The following is a 13779-nucleotide window of genomic DNA, read 5'->3' on the forward strand; positions in this document are numbered from 1 at the left end:
TGGTCCCATGATCTAGTGGTAAAGGGAGTTGAATCCCATCCGGCTGACTGTAACTTGAATCCTGGCCCCAATTGCTTCAAAAACCACCAGGCATATGCGTGTGTGTGTGTATGCGTGTGTGTGTATGCGTCTGTGTGTGTGTGTGTGTGTGTGTGTGTCTTCCTCAAATCCTGGCAGGATAGAGAAATGCAGGAGAAGGGATTGCAGGGTGACCATGTCCCACTGGGGTGTGCTTTCCCTCTGTCTTGGTAAGAATATGCCCTTTGGAAATTAAAAAAAAAAAAAAATTTTTTAAAAGCTAAAAGTGCTTTAAGTACTGGAGTCATTTGCAGCGCCTTCATCAGTAACTCTTCCATCAGTGACTTCTAATAAATATCTAGAAGGAAGAAGCTTTTAGAATGTGATTTCTGGATAAACTATATATTTATATCTCTACCTGTTTACCTATCTACCTATATTGCAATTAAATTTTATTTAGAAATTTGCTGATGAACTCAGTAGGGTTTTAAATTAGAAATAGTTTCTTTCTCCTTTTCCTTCCTGCTTGCAAACAAAGCACTCAGTTATAAAAGAAGCCCAAACCCAAAGAGTTAGGATCTCTACAATACACATGTAAAAAGAGACTGAAGCTACAATGTACCACCCGGCAGTCTGAGGACTGAGAGGCCGCAGCAACTGCAGATTTGGGTCTCTCTTGTTGAAGAGGTATCTTTGTAGTCTCTGGAGAAAGCTCAGGTGGCTGTTTGAGGCCTTCAGGATCATGTCCTGAAAGGGGAGCTATCTGAATGGAGAGAGATGCTGTGTGTTTCTCAGGCACTGGGTTAGGAGGGGGTGAGCAAGGCCTTTTGAGAAACGATGGTACCTCGATAGGTTTGAAAAGCCGTGGAGTGTTAAAGGGGATGCTACTGCCTAGATCCTGGTTATGGGTTAGTTTCAAGGTGGAAATTCTCCGAGACTGAGAATCCTGCATGTAGTCCTCTTGTAGAACTGGAGTATTGAGGTCAGCCAATGGTGAGGCACTTGTGCTGGGAACTGCTGGTACTGGGTTAGTGATTTTATGTGTATACGACACGGTTGTGTTAGATTCTTCGGAATATATGATTGTTTGATTGGGATCTTCGTTAGAATACATAGTTCCCTGATCTGATTTTTTATTAGTAACGTACTCTGCACAGGAAGAAATTTGTGTGTTAGTTCGTAATTGGTCTAAAGTGTCACTCTTTGTGTGATCGGTTATCAAGGAACTACAAAAGCTCTCTTTTTCGGCTGGTGGAAGGGGTGCCTGGATTATCAAAAGCATCAGGAGGAAGGAATAATATTGAAAGAAAAACAGAGAGAAAGTCGAAGTTAGACATGAAAGAAACCAGTGTTAAACGTACCCTTAAAGAAAGTAAAGCAATGTTGTTCTTTCTTATTACGCTGTACTACATTTTGTTCACAGATGAAATGATCATTTTTTTTATTCCATTTGTAATGTATTTTAATTTATTACCAATAAATGTCTCCAGGGAAAAGCAGTTTTTCTAGAGAGTACATTCTAAAGTTTGTCTCCAGCTATATTCTGGGAAATTGTATTAAAAGTGAACATATGTTCTTTTGGCATATTTTAAAATCTCGAGGTAGAGAGAGAGAGAGAGAGAGAGAGAAAGTCACATTAGTTTACAACACTTTTCCTGATCGTGGTGCAATTTTACTACTATATCCAACTCAGAGTCCTTTTAATTATCTTTTTTTTTTTTTTAAGAAGTAGAATCTATTCTAAGCATCATGTTAGAAACTTTCTTGAGCTTAATCAGAAAACAAACAAACAAACTTTTCTAGACTTAAAACTTGATCCCCACATTGGAAATACAAGCCCGTTAAGCACAACAAACACAGAAACAAAAACTTATGAAAAATAGCATGATATACCGCAATCTGCACACCAGGGAAGAGGTTACTTGGAAAGTCTCTAAAACAGCGAGCTAATGGCCAGGCTTTAAAGTAACAGAGAAGACAAGAGTGTATGGGATTACCTGAGTTGGTGATTTTTTTTCTTGTAGGTTTGGTCGAACGCTTCTGAAACCTTTTGCTGCAAGAGATGAATATGTAGCATCTCCGTTCAGTGTCTCTTGAGTTCGATCATTGTAAGACCTCCAAGCTTGTGTTAAGGGAAAACAAATTGGATACAAAAATATCTACATTCACGTCAACATTTTTCAATAAAATTTGTTTTTATTTCTAAACTGAAATGTTATAATTAGAAATTAAATTCAACGGTATGTATGAGAGTAGATAATATTTAAATTTAGCATGAGGTTAACAACATGACTATGAATATGTTCAAAAAGACTCAGAGCAAATGTAATAGTTATTCAGAATGGTTTTCTATACCTGAGTCTGGTGACTGAGAATCACGCCCTGAAAGAAAAAAAAAAAAAATGATGTTGACATTAATACTAGGGTGAAATAATGAAAAAAAAAAAAAAGAAAAAAAGAAAGAAAGAATTTGGTGAAGAACTACAGGTACAATTTTTGCAGTCCTTATCTCAGTTCTAAAACTCTGGGAACATCAGATACTCTAAGGGGAAGTTTGTTCATTATTTTCACTTCTATTACAACATCATGCATTAAATATCTATAGTATACAATGAATGCATATATATAAAACACTGATATTTTCCCCTCAACAATACTGCAACCATGTGATTTTAATCTTATTACTGCTTATCATGGGTATATGAATTTCTAAATATCAAATTAAATGTCCAAATGGGACCTATCTTGTTTGTAAGCAATAAATCAATTTCCTAGCACTAAATCATATTCAATGTGTTACTGGCCATATTTCACTTCGATATTAGACAGAGACCAATTTTTCATAGTTTGCATTTTTTACCTTAAGAAATGATAAATATATCTATCATATAGTGTGATATTTTCAACTTATTCTCGGAACTTTGTGGGTTTTTTTTAGAGAATTTCTTTTGCTATAGGGTGTGTGTGCTAACTGGAGAGACAGAGAGACAGAGAGGCAGAAAGTGAGAAGTCACCCTTCAGGGAGGATGCTCATGCTGCAATCCATTCTCCATTTTCCCCTTGGGAATTTGACCAAGCATGCACTTTCGCCCAGTGTGAGTCTAAGGTGCCGGGTCTGGGACTAGAACTGTGGTCGACCACTTGGGAGTGCAGCAACATAACCATTATGCCAGCTGCTGATCCCTAGAATTTGTATTTTCTTATTACAACTTAAAAGTCATTTTATGTTCAAATATGAAAGAGCTGTTTCAATACTTTCCTTTGTCTTTCAGTGAATAAGTTGTGAAAATTTAATTTTAGTATTAAGAAGACATTTTAGATAGTATAGTTGAAAGCAGCTCAATAATACATTTACTATCAATTTATTGGAATTATATATTTGAGAATTTATGTATTTGAGGTAATCAGTTAAACATATTTGAAATAATCAATTCATACTTGATTCTCTTATATCAGCTGATTAACTTCACTTGGATTCATAAGGCCTGCCTTTGGAAAGGACCCTAGGGCTCATTTAACCTAGCCTTCTGTCCAGTTCCTGGATTCCTCTTACATGTTCCCTGAGACTATAATTATTATTTATTACTTTTTTTAGAGAGAGATTTTTGCTATAGGGCACATGCACTTGCCAGAGAGAGACAGAGAGACAGAAAGTGAGAATTTACCCCCTAGGGGGACAACCATATCACAATCCCTTATTCTCCATTCTCCTCTTGGGATTTTGGACATTCATGTACATGTGCCCAGCATGTTTTAAGCTGCTGGGTCTGGGACTTGAACCGTGGTTGACTATGTGGGAGTTCAGTGACGTAACCATTACTCCATCTGCTGGTCCCTCCTGGGACTATTATTAAATTACTGTTATTTCAATACCTAATTGAACATGAATCTTCCATGTCAAAAAGACTCTTTCTTCTAATTTTTGAGAAATAGTTATTTTGAAATCTAAATATATACATTTGAAAAGATAAAAATGGGTTGAGAAATGCAAGTGTTTGATTTTTAGATTACATTTTCAATATGTATTCTTATTTGTTTGTTTGTTTTGGGGAGTTTTTTTTTTTTTTTTTTTTTTTTTGCTAGTGGGCACATGCACTTGTCAGAAAGACAGAGAGAGACAGAGAGGTAGAAAGCGAGAAATCACTCCCCAGGGGGGATAGCCACGCCGCAATCCCTTCTCCTCCATTCTCTTCTCAGGATCTTGGGCATGCACACACAGGTGCCCGACGTGAGTTTAAGCCACTAGATCCGGGACTTGAACCGTGGTCAACTACATGGGGGTCCAATGACATAGTCACTACGCCAACTGCTGGTCCCGATAATGTGTTCTTTCCAAAGGAAAGTAAGAAAAATCGATGTGAACCAGCAGAAGGACTCCAGCCAGGTAAATCAGAGAAGGCAAAGTTCTCATCCTTGATGAGAAATGATCACTCAGGATGATAATGGATAATCTAGCATGGATGTTATCACCGAGGAGTGAGACTGAAGTTAGAACATGGAGACCTTACCCTTCAAATAACTTAAAGAATTATATGTGAGATGTTTACTGGGCCCTACTTCCAGAATTTGATGTAAGAAGAAATGACTGAAGTTTTTATCAGTTAAATGATGATGAAAACTCTGTAAAGAAAACAAACACAGTATAACAATACAGAGCCATCATTAGAATTCTGTTTTATGGCATTCAAGGAGCTAAATTAGTAACTATGGAGATGCTGTATACTGTTTGCGGACAACAAATCCTGGGGAAAGGACACTGGAAACAGCATTAATAATAGTGATAGTATATTGTAATGCATACTATAATAATGGTTGTATATTGTAATTATTTGCTTGAGAAAGTAATTATTTACTTTTAGTTTGATAAAAATCAAGATAAAAAGGAAAGGATTGTGGTATATGCTGGGGATGGACGTAACAGGAGCCAGATACTTGGGTGTGCGAGGTGGTGGATAAATGAGAAAGAAGAGGGTATTTGAAGAGGAATGAGGGACACTTGAAAAAAACACCCTCTAATGACAATTTTAGAGGAGGGCTAGCTCTGTTTCTTTGCAGTGGTGACCACAGTGAAGATTACAGAACCCCCAGAAACATTAAGAGAGATCAGAGGACTGTCTATGTAGGCTCAATTACCCTCCACCCGGATCCTGGGCCCAGGGATGACCAAGTAAGATATTTATAACAGTGCACTCTACTGCAAAGTGTTAGTGGACACGAATGTGTAGAATTAAGGGAAGGAGAAAAAGGGCCATGGATTAAAAGGCTAGGATGAACCCATATTTTAATGAAGTGTAGGTTGATGATTAAAGTCTACTTGGTCATTTAAGGATACTGAAGTGTACCTTTCAGTTTCTTTAAAATAAATCTAACTCTAGATATTTAAAACATCCAGTTTTGATTTTCTATTTTAATATGCTCTTCAGAGGCACTGGAAGAAAAATACCTTCCCACATGAATACTGTTTACCAAGCTCTTTTATTTTATTCTTGCCAAAAAAACTTAAGGGAGAACAAGGGTGGTTTGGAGCAGGTTGAACAGAAAGCATTCTAGATCCATGTAAAGAACATATAGGTTAAAAAGACAAAAAGTTGAGCAGATAAATGCTTGGCAGATGCATGGGGAAAATGGTTTTATTCACTATCTCGAAAATGACTTATGATCATTCACATGTGAAAAAACAAATCCAGAGCCCTAGGGATCAAAGTCCTTCATTTCCAGTGTTCTTCAGTTGATAGCCAGTGCTTCTCTGAAAGCTAAGCATGAAAAATGGGACAGGCTCAGTGTTGTCCTGGCCTTCGACATAAGTAAATTCATTGAGAATTAAGAACCTGAATCCAGGGGCTGGCAGGTGGCGTGGTGGTGGGGGGCACTAGACTCTCACATGGCCGACCGCGGTTCGAGTCCTGGACCTGGTGATTTGCTTTCTCACTTTCCCTCTCTCTCTCTCTCTCACTCTGGTCAAATAAAAATGAACAAATAAATAAAGTTAAATAAAAATAATTCTAAAAAAAGAAAAAAGAATCTGTGTCCAGACACTGGTTGGTGGTTATCTGTCAGAGATATCTAAAACACTACTGGTTTGGTGTCAGGGGTTACACTGAATGCCCTTAATGGTCTCTCACAGTAAATGTCACAACGTGGCTGTGTTTGCGACGCCTCTCACATCAGTCTCTGCTGTCAATTTTTACATAATTCTTTTTAGCTAATGAGCTATGTTGACCCTATCACCTATATTTTTCTTGAGGTATGATGATTTGTTATTTGTGTAACTCATTTCGTTAGAGGACCAAATGCTTCACAAGAATTATTTTGAACTTGTTCATTAAACTTGAGTCAGCTAATTGGGTACCTCCTGTGTTTCTAGGTACTGTAATAAGGCTTTTCATTTGTTTCCTTTATTGAATGTCATTTAATTTTGATGAATCCTTGTGAGTTTGGGAAATGATTCAGTTCTCAGAGGGAAAGGAGAATGATAAACAAATTCCATTTTTTTTTTTTAAGAAGGGAAACTTGAAGTACAAACAGGCAAGTTTCTTAGAGACAAAAAACATACAGGCGGCATTGGCAAGACCCTGTCTTGTGGCACAGTGACTGACGTATGGCTTACCACTCTTACCAGTGTTCCCTCGGACTATGGCGTGTTCTGGTGAAATACGACATAACTTTGCTTCTCTATGGTTATTGCTTGGGCTCTAGCCTAGGTTTAAAACATCAGTGTATGCTATGATGTATTATCCACTAGGACTTATTTTCTTATAAAAGAAAAAACAGGGGCAAGCAGGTGGCATAGTGGTTGGAGTGCTGGACTTCTACATGACTAACTGTGGTTTGAGTCTTGAACTGATGACTTGAAACTCGCACCAGGCCCATGCACATGTGGGCCCCAAATCCTCACTTTCCCTGTCTCTGTTTCTCTCTTTCCAGAGAGTACATGTGCCTTATGACAAAAAAACCAACCAACCAACCAAGCAACAAAAACAAAAGAAAACAACACACACACACACACACACACACACACACACCAAAAAAAAAAAAAAAAAGGAAGAAAGAAAAAAGGAAAACAAAAACCAAAAAGGCAAAAACAAAAGAAAGAGTGACTTAGGAGACAATTAACTGATGATGACTCATCCTGACATTCTGATCTTAGAAAGAAGTGCAGGAAGTTTAGGGTCTTTGTGGAGGTAGTCTAACCTTTACATAAAGGGTGTTGTGTTCAACAATATTGAATGCAATAAATACTTAGGAATTCCCTCTTTATTCACATAAAGATGCTGTCAAGTAAATTCTCCTGAAAGCTACTACAGAATGTGACTGGGCTTACAAGATGCTGGTTTCTTTCTTCAAAATGTAGTTAAAACTTCTTTGAAAAAGGAACCATACCTTATGTGTCTAAATGATATAAAAGAAGCCTTTTTAAAAATAACAAATTCAAAATATAGGGACTTCATTCTCCAGAAATCTCTTTCTAGAAAGTAATAGTTACTCTTTGCAGTATAACATTGAAATCGGCCCAGAGCCACTACATACACATATTACTAAAGATTACCTGATGTTCCTGACCTATTAAGTAAGTCCTTTTTTACTATTTTGATTTAGAAGCATTAAACTTGTCCATGAAGTTGAATGATATGAACTTGTTGATGATATGAACTTGTTTTGAGCCTTCAAAATGGTAATCTCTAATTCAATATATACCTATTCCTTTAGAGGTTACTTTTACAAATAATAACGATTGGGCATTGTTGATGCAGCATCTCATTCTTCAGTGTAAATTAAAGATCCACATTGGAGTAGCTTGGGGAGAGATTTTATGTGATCGAAATGTCAATGATATTCATGGTATAGGCCATTTCAATGACATAAAGGCCCTGACTTTATTTTATTTTCTTACTTCCTTTCATTCCCATTTCCCTGATGTAGCCAATGTAAATATGTCTGTAGTTTTTCTAACACCTTTTCATGTTTAAACTCCTATGAGCAAATATGCACAATTGCATAATCTATAAATCTTATTATATATTATATTAATATACATATTTAAACAAGATTGTACTACATACATTACAACACAACTTGCATTTTGTTTTAACTTAATATTTCCTAGAATCCCTGCCATGGTATTTAACTTGGACATTGAAATACATCTGTGGCTTGGAGGTTGTGGGTGGGAGTGGGATTCAACATAAGGAAGTCAGTTTTTTCATCAGCAAATCTGGGTAGTTTAGGATCAAGTGGATTTAAAGCCCAGAATACCTGCATCTTTCATCAACTGCTCAATGTATGTGGGTAAAAGACTGTAACATGGATGGTGAGAATTGAAATTGTTTATAAAGATTCTCCGTCTCTTTTCTACTTCTACTGTAAAACCTATTGATCTTAAAAATAAAAACCAAGGAGCATCCCAAAGTATAAGTAACCTAACAACCACCCACCCACTCACCCAACCAACCAGCCAACCAGTCGCCAAAAGGTGTCGGTGTATTTCAGGATCTAGGGACACTGGACTTGCTGGGCTTACTTTGATCTTCCACAGCTGTGTCTTCCACCCATATCAGCTGTGCTACTGGCAAAGGCAAGTCATGGCAGACATGACTTATGGAGACTCACCTTAGTAGATGCTGAAATGTCATACCTAGCTACTTTTCAGAATATAGTCTCATATGTGGGTATGTGTTAATCAAAATTGGTCAAAATTTTGGTATGTTTAAATACATCCATTAGAAAAGTCTTTGCTGATAGGATTAAAGGAAGATGAAGGTCTCTTTCAAAACCAATATTCTATCATTTGGTTGTAGTTTTTGATGGAGAAGTCAATGAATGGACATTCAGTTTCTAGAAAATCCTTCTTTCTGACTCCCCTGAACAGTCTGTTAGTTGTCTTGATAAAATACTGTTACTTTAGTTCATGAGATAGCAAAAACTCAAATAGCTATCAACACTTGCAGTTATTCAGCATATTTTTGGCAAATGACTGTTGTTTTTAATTAGATTTTAAAAATGTTTTCTACAAGATATCAGTTGCCTTTGCTTTTTATTTTTAGAACAAAAACAGTCAGAAGGGATCAGAGCTATTCTTGGGGCAAGAAAAATAACTCGCAGGGCATTCGAAAGGTATTTACAGCCACTTTATTTATCCCAACAAGATAATTCTGGAAAGAGAAAGGTCAGGTAATGCCATTCAAGTGTGACATTCTGTGAGTTAGTGATATTATACCTGCAGTCAATAGGTTTGGAGAACTTTGAACTCTCTTCACAGATGTTAAGGTAACAGACATGGCGGCACGTTTGCGAGCACACCCACCGCTATCTGGAAGCAAAAAAATGATATAGCAGAGGCCAAAGCAACAGAGAAAGCACATGCAATATCATGCGTTTTAAGTGAAATGTGCCAAACACCCATGAGAAGGAGAAACAGTCGAATTAGTCACCATGAAATATATTTGTGAATTTCATACCCTTCCCCAAACTAAAACAAGCCAAACCAAACCAAAACGGGAGCTCGATGTCGAAAATAGATGTTAATACTTTAGTAGACTAATGCAAGATTCGATATTTAATGCTACAGTTCTTCTTTAAAGAAAACCCAGTGATTTAGTTCAACTTTGTTTACACTGTTTAAATTCAAATTATGCTCAATCTGTAAGCAGTGTGGCTAGCTTTTAGAATTATAGATGATCTATATTACAGGATCAAGTGCTAAGAGATACTTTGTATCTATTATTTACACTGTGTCATATTCCAGGTATATGATTTCTGAAGATAGCTTGACTAATTCTTGAAGCCAGAGTTATTAACTGACATAGACATGATTTATTCGATATATAGAATTTATAAAGAAATATGGAATATGAAAATTCTGTCTTCTCATAGTTATTATTAGTTATGGAAATAATTAGCCTAATTAAAATAAAACACAGTATTGATAGTATTGAAACGATCATGTTTTAAAAAACTAATTTACAGTGTTTTACTTCTGAACAATAAATGCAACATCATGTATACATTTATACTTATGCAAATCACAATGTGGAATAAAATAAATGCAAATGCATCAGCTATTTTAACATGGGATAAGTTTAGACTTAGAAATTTGAGAGAAAATTCTAAAATTAGAAGGATAATGTCCTACCTGTAAATAGATTCCAATCATGTTCCCACATTCCTTTGCAATATGGCACGTGTAATAGTTTTTTTTTTTAATTCCCCAATATAAATAAAGTATTTTTTTAATGTTAAGACAAAACGGACAGTATAACCACTACTATGATACATAACCACTATGATAAATCATTTTATATTGTCACATGCTAGTCTCATTTTTTTTCTATTTATTTATTTTATAGGGAAAGTATCCAGTGTATTTATTAGACATGACAGGATTAGATTAGCCAAGACATTGGATTTGAATTAATTATGGTGAAAAATCACAAATAACATCAACAGACCTCCGAACTGGTGAAATGATTCTCATATCAAAATGTAATTTCTAACATATATGTTTAAAATAACTTCCTAATATAGAAAAATAATTAAATCAGAAAACTAACTTGAAACAGTAAAAGAAAATAAGTTAAATGAATCAAAGACAACACATACTTAAGAACCAAAAGGAAACACAACATATAAGGGACACGACAATGGAAAATTGTCTGTTGATGATAAAATGTATGGTGATATCATTGACCGAACCAATATTCAGTGTATCCATGATGGGAAAATTCATTTGGTATGCTGTAATGAGACACAGTGATTCATGGGGATTTAAGAAAAAAAAAAAAGCTAAAAGGGACAGACACAAATGGCGGGAACTCACAACTGATATGTTTGAGACACCAAAAGGATTTTAGCGAACTTGGTGAACTGAAAATAGCCATGAGAGACAGCGTGTCTCATAACATGGAGGGAATGCTATTGAACATAAGGTATCTAGCAGACACCTGTGAGCTGGTTCGTTTGTGTATTCAAGGTGGTAGAAGGTGAAAACTGATTGATTTTGCTGTGTGATTTGTTTTAATTTTGAACATCTGAAAACAAGCATAGAGATGAAAAGAGAAAATTCGAGGGTGGAAGAATCCAGGTCACTGGTTAAACTCATGGTGCGTTCAAAGGGAGGGCTGAGATGGACCACCTCAGTGACCTCCCGGGTGTTAGCGGACATTACAGATGTCCAAGGAGTGCCCATGGTATCTGTTGGATGCTGCTGAACTACTTGATTAAGGTAATTCACAGTTTCAGCAAAACAGATTGTGTTATATATTTTTAAATGGCATCACATCTTTGGAGAACAGAATTTTTGGTAGCTGCTGTAATAAAATACAAATATCCTGCAGAAATCGTTTTTGGACCAGTAAATAGACTTGTCATATGCAATCGAATTCCAAAGTCTGAGAAGTTTTTTGGTGTGCAACAGGCATATACATACCATTAGTAAATAATTATGATTATAAAGTAATTATGGCCATTAGGTAATTACTAAGTTAATTTAACTACATCCAACTACTTAAAAAATAGAAGTGTTTGGTATTTCATCTGGCCTAGAAGAACCATGAAAACATTACTGAGACATTAAACATCACTGTAAACTAAGAAAGTTGAGAGTTGTTTTGTTAAACAACTGATGTATTTTAGGTAGACTTAAGAAATAAATCAATTAAGTAGAGAATTTGGCTTTATTAACAGTTCAATAAAAAGCTTCATTCAAAAAGTTGAGGCATTTGTAAAACTGCTCAAACAGGTCCTCTATCATATTGTTTCTACTTGCTTATGTATTGATACTTTCTGATGTTCTTTGAGGATATTTTTAAGATCTCAAAATGAGGAGGCTGTTTTTCATAGTCCAGTCATCCTAAAGAATCCAAACACTGGTCTCGCCTTCCTAATCATTAATGACCTGCAGCCTCACTGAGTTTTCTTTCACTAAACCGTAAGACTCTTTAAAGTTGTTTTCACTACTAGAAAACACTCACATGGGAAAACCACATACAATAGGTTAGATGATGTCTTTCTCTCCCTCTTTTCTTCAATAGCTAAGACATGCTTGAGAATATACTGGGTCTTGGGGCTGGCAGGTGGTGTGTTGGTTAAAGATGCTGGATTCCCACATGGCCTACTGTGGTTTGAGTCCTGGACCTGGTGGCTTGTTTTCTCGCTTTCCCTTTCTTTCTCACTCTTTCTCTCACTCTGTCTCTGTCTGGTCAAGATAAAAATAATAATAATAACAAATGGAATTAAATAAATAATTTTAAAAAGAAAAGAATGGGTCTCAGTTTTTTTTTTTTTTAAAGGAAAAGTTTAATTGTCCTAAGTTCATGCAGAGAGCGAAGGAGACCTGAGAGAGATTAAGGGCACCCCTCCCCACCATGGGGCATGGAAATGCTACAATCTCTTCTCCTTATCTCCATCCTGTTGGGAATCTGGGCGCACACGCACAAGTACCTGGCATATTCTTCAAGCCACTGGAGCTGGGATTCAAACCATGGCTGGCCATGCGAAATCTGGCTTCCTTAACTACTGAACTACAAGGCCAGCCCAAGCTTATCTCTTTTACATAAGGATGCTTTAGAGAGTTATATTCATGCCACTAAGCAGTGACTTGGCACTAGTACCCCAGAGACTTAAACGCATTTACAAGTGTCTGTGTTCCTACTTTGTTATCAAGGATTAAATGATAGGAATAAAAAAGATCAATGATTGAAGTCACTGTACATAAATATAGCATATTTTATGCAATCACATATGTATGCCTCTGTCATAAAAGGCTTATAAGTAGGAAAATTGGTCTGTAGCAAAATGAGGGAAATTGGGAAATTATGCTGAATTTGTCTTCAAAGAGATGCCTTAGAACCATCTATAGTATTACAGCTTTTTCACATGGACATTCTGCTAGAGGGACTGCAGTTAGACCACCTGGCTTATCCGTATCAGCTGGGTACGCTGGATCCTACCTGCTTTCTTCAATCTCTTCTGCCTAATAATGTTTCTTATTTAAGTTCCCCTGTCTGATTGGGGCATCTCCAAGGTAAAAATGCCTTTCCTTGATTCAGATCTGGGGGGGTTATGACTTCTCTTGATTTCTAAGCCTTCCTTGTATATTTTGACCCTCTCCAATATCCTTATCTTGTATCTTGTCTGCCATGCTACAAACCTGGAAATGAACTTCGTGCTCAGGAACCAGCCAGCAGCATTCTGTGAGGCCAACCAGAGCAGGTATCTGCTAAGAGACGGTCACAGGATGATGGCATATGCTCCTGTCTTTGATCTAGGGACTAGCTAATGGTTCTCACCAGTGGTCAGTGGTCATTAACCCTCCCACTTAGGCACTTTGATAACAAGAGCCTGCAAAACAGGCAACCAGTGAGATAAGAGCTTGGGCCTTCCTTTCTCCTCTGCCCTGAGGTGATTGGCTAAACCGACTTTCCAGGGATCGCTTGTAGATGGGAGACAGTACCCTTAAAGCACAAGTTACAAAACTTCAGTGAGAAAGTTTGTTCTTTTTTCCTGAATTATGAGATACTACACATTAGATGGTGGAAAAGATAAAATTATGGGGGGAACTTAAAAAAGTTCATGGAAAATAAGTTAAAGTATGAGTTTAGGTTGATGCAAAAAAAAAAAAAGGGAAATCCATGTATAATTTTTTTTATAATATGTATGACCATGTACTTTTCGACGACCTTTCTATAAAACCAAATGCTCATACTCAGAAAAATATTCATATGTACTTAGTATGTATCATAAGCTGTTTTATAATGAAAAACGTAC

General features: G+C 36.5%; 1 protein-coding gene across 4 annotated transcripts in view; it reads right to left on the reverse strand.

Annotated features, from left to right (window-relative positions):
- The window catches only part of SORBS2 (sorbin and SH3 domain containing 2), a 277647-nt gene that overhangs the window by 108610 nt on the left and 155258 nt on the right, over positions 1-13779 (reverse strand). For 2 of the 4 annotated variants that reach the window (XM_027776585.1, XM_027776586.1), the window contains exons 6-8: positions 9233-9325; positions 2374-2400; positions 2016-2140 (exon numbers count right to left, since the gene is read on the reverse strand). In XM_027776585.1, coding sequence (XP_027632386.1) covers positions 2016-2140; positions 2374-2400; positions 9233-9325 — 245 coding nt within the window. Of the gene's footprint in view, positions 1-640; positions 1283-2015; positions 2141-2373; positions 2401-9232; positions 9326-13779 lie in introns of all 4 variants that reach the window. The other 2 variants (XM_027776584.1, XM_014592382.2) reach the window with 2 other exon arrangements.

This window comes from Tupaia chinensis, unplaced genomic scaffold, assembly GCF_000334495.1.
Source record: "Tupaia chinensis unplaced genomic scaffold, TupChi_1.0 Scaffold000685_1, whole genome shotgun sequence".
NCBI classification, from domain to species: domain Eukaryota; kingdom Metazoa; phylum Chordata; class Mammalia; order Scandentia; family Tupaiidae; genus Tupaia; species Tupaia belangeri.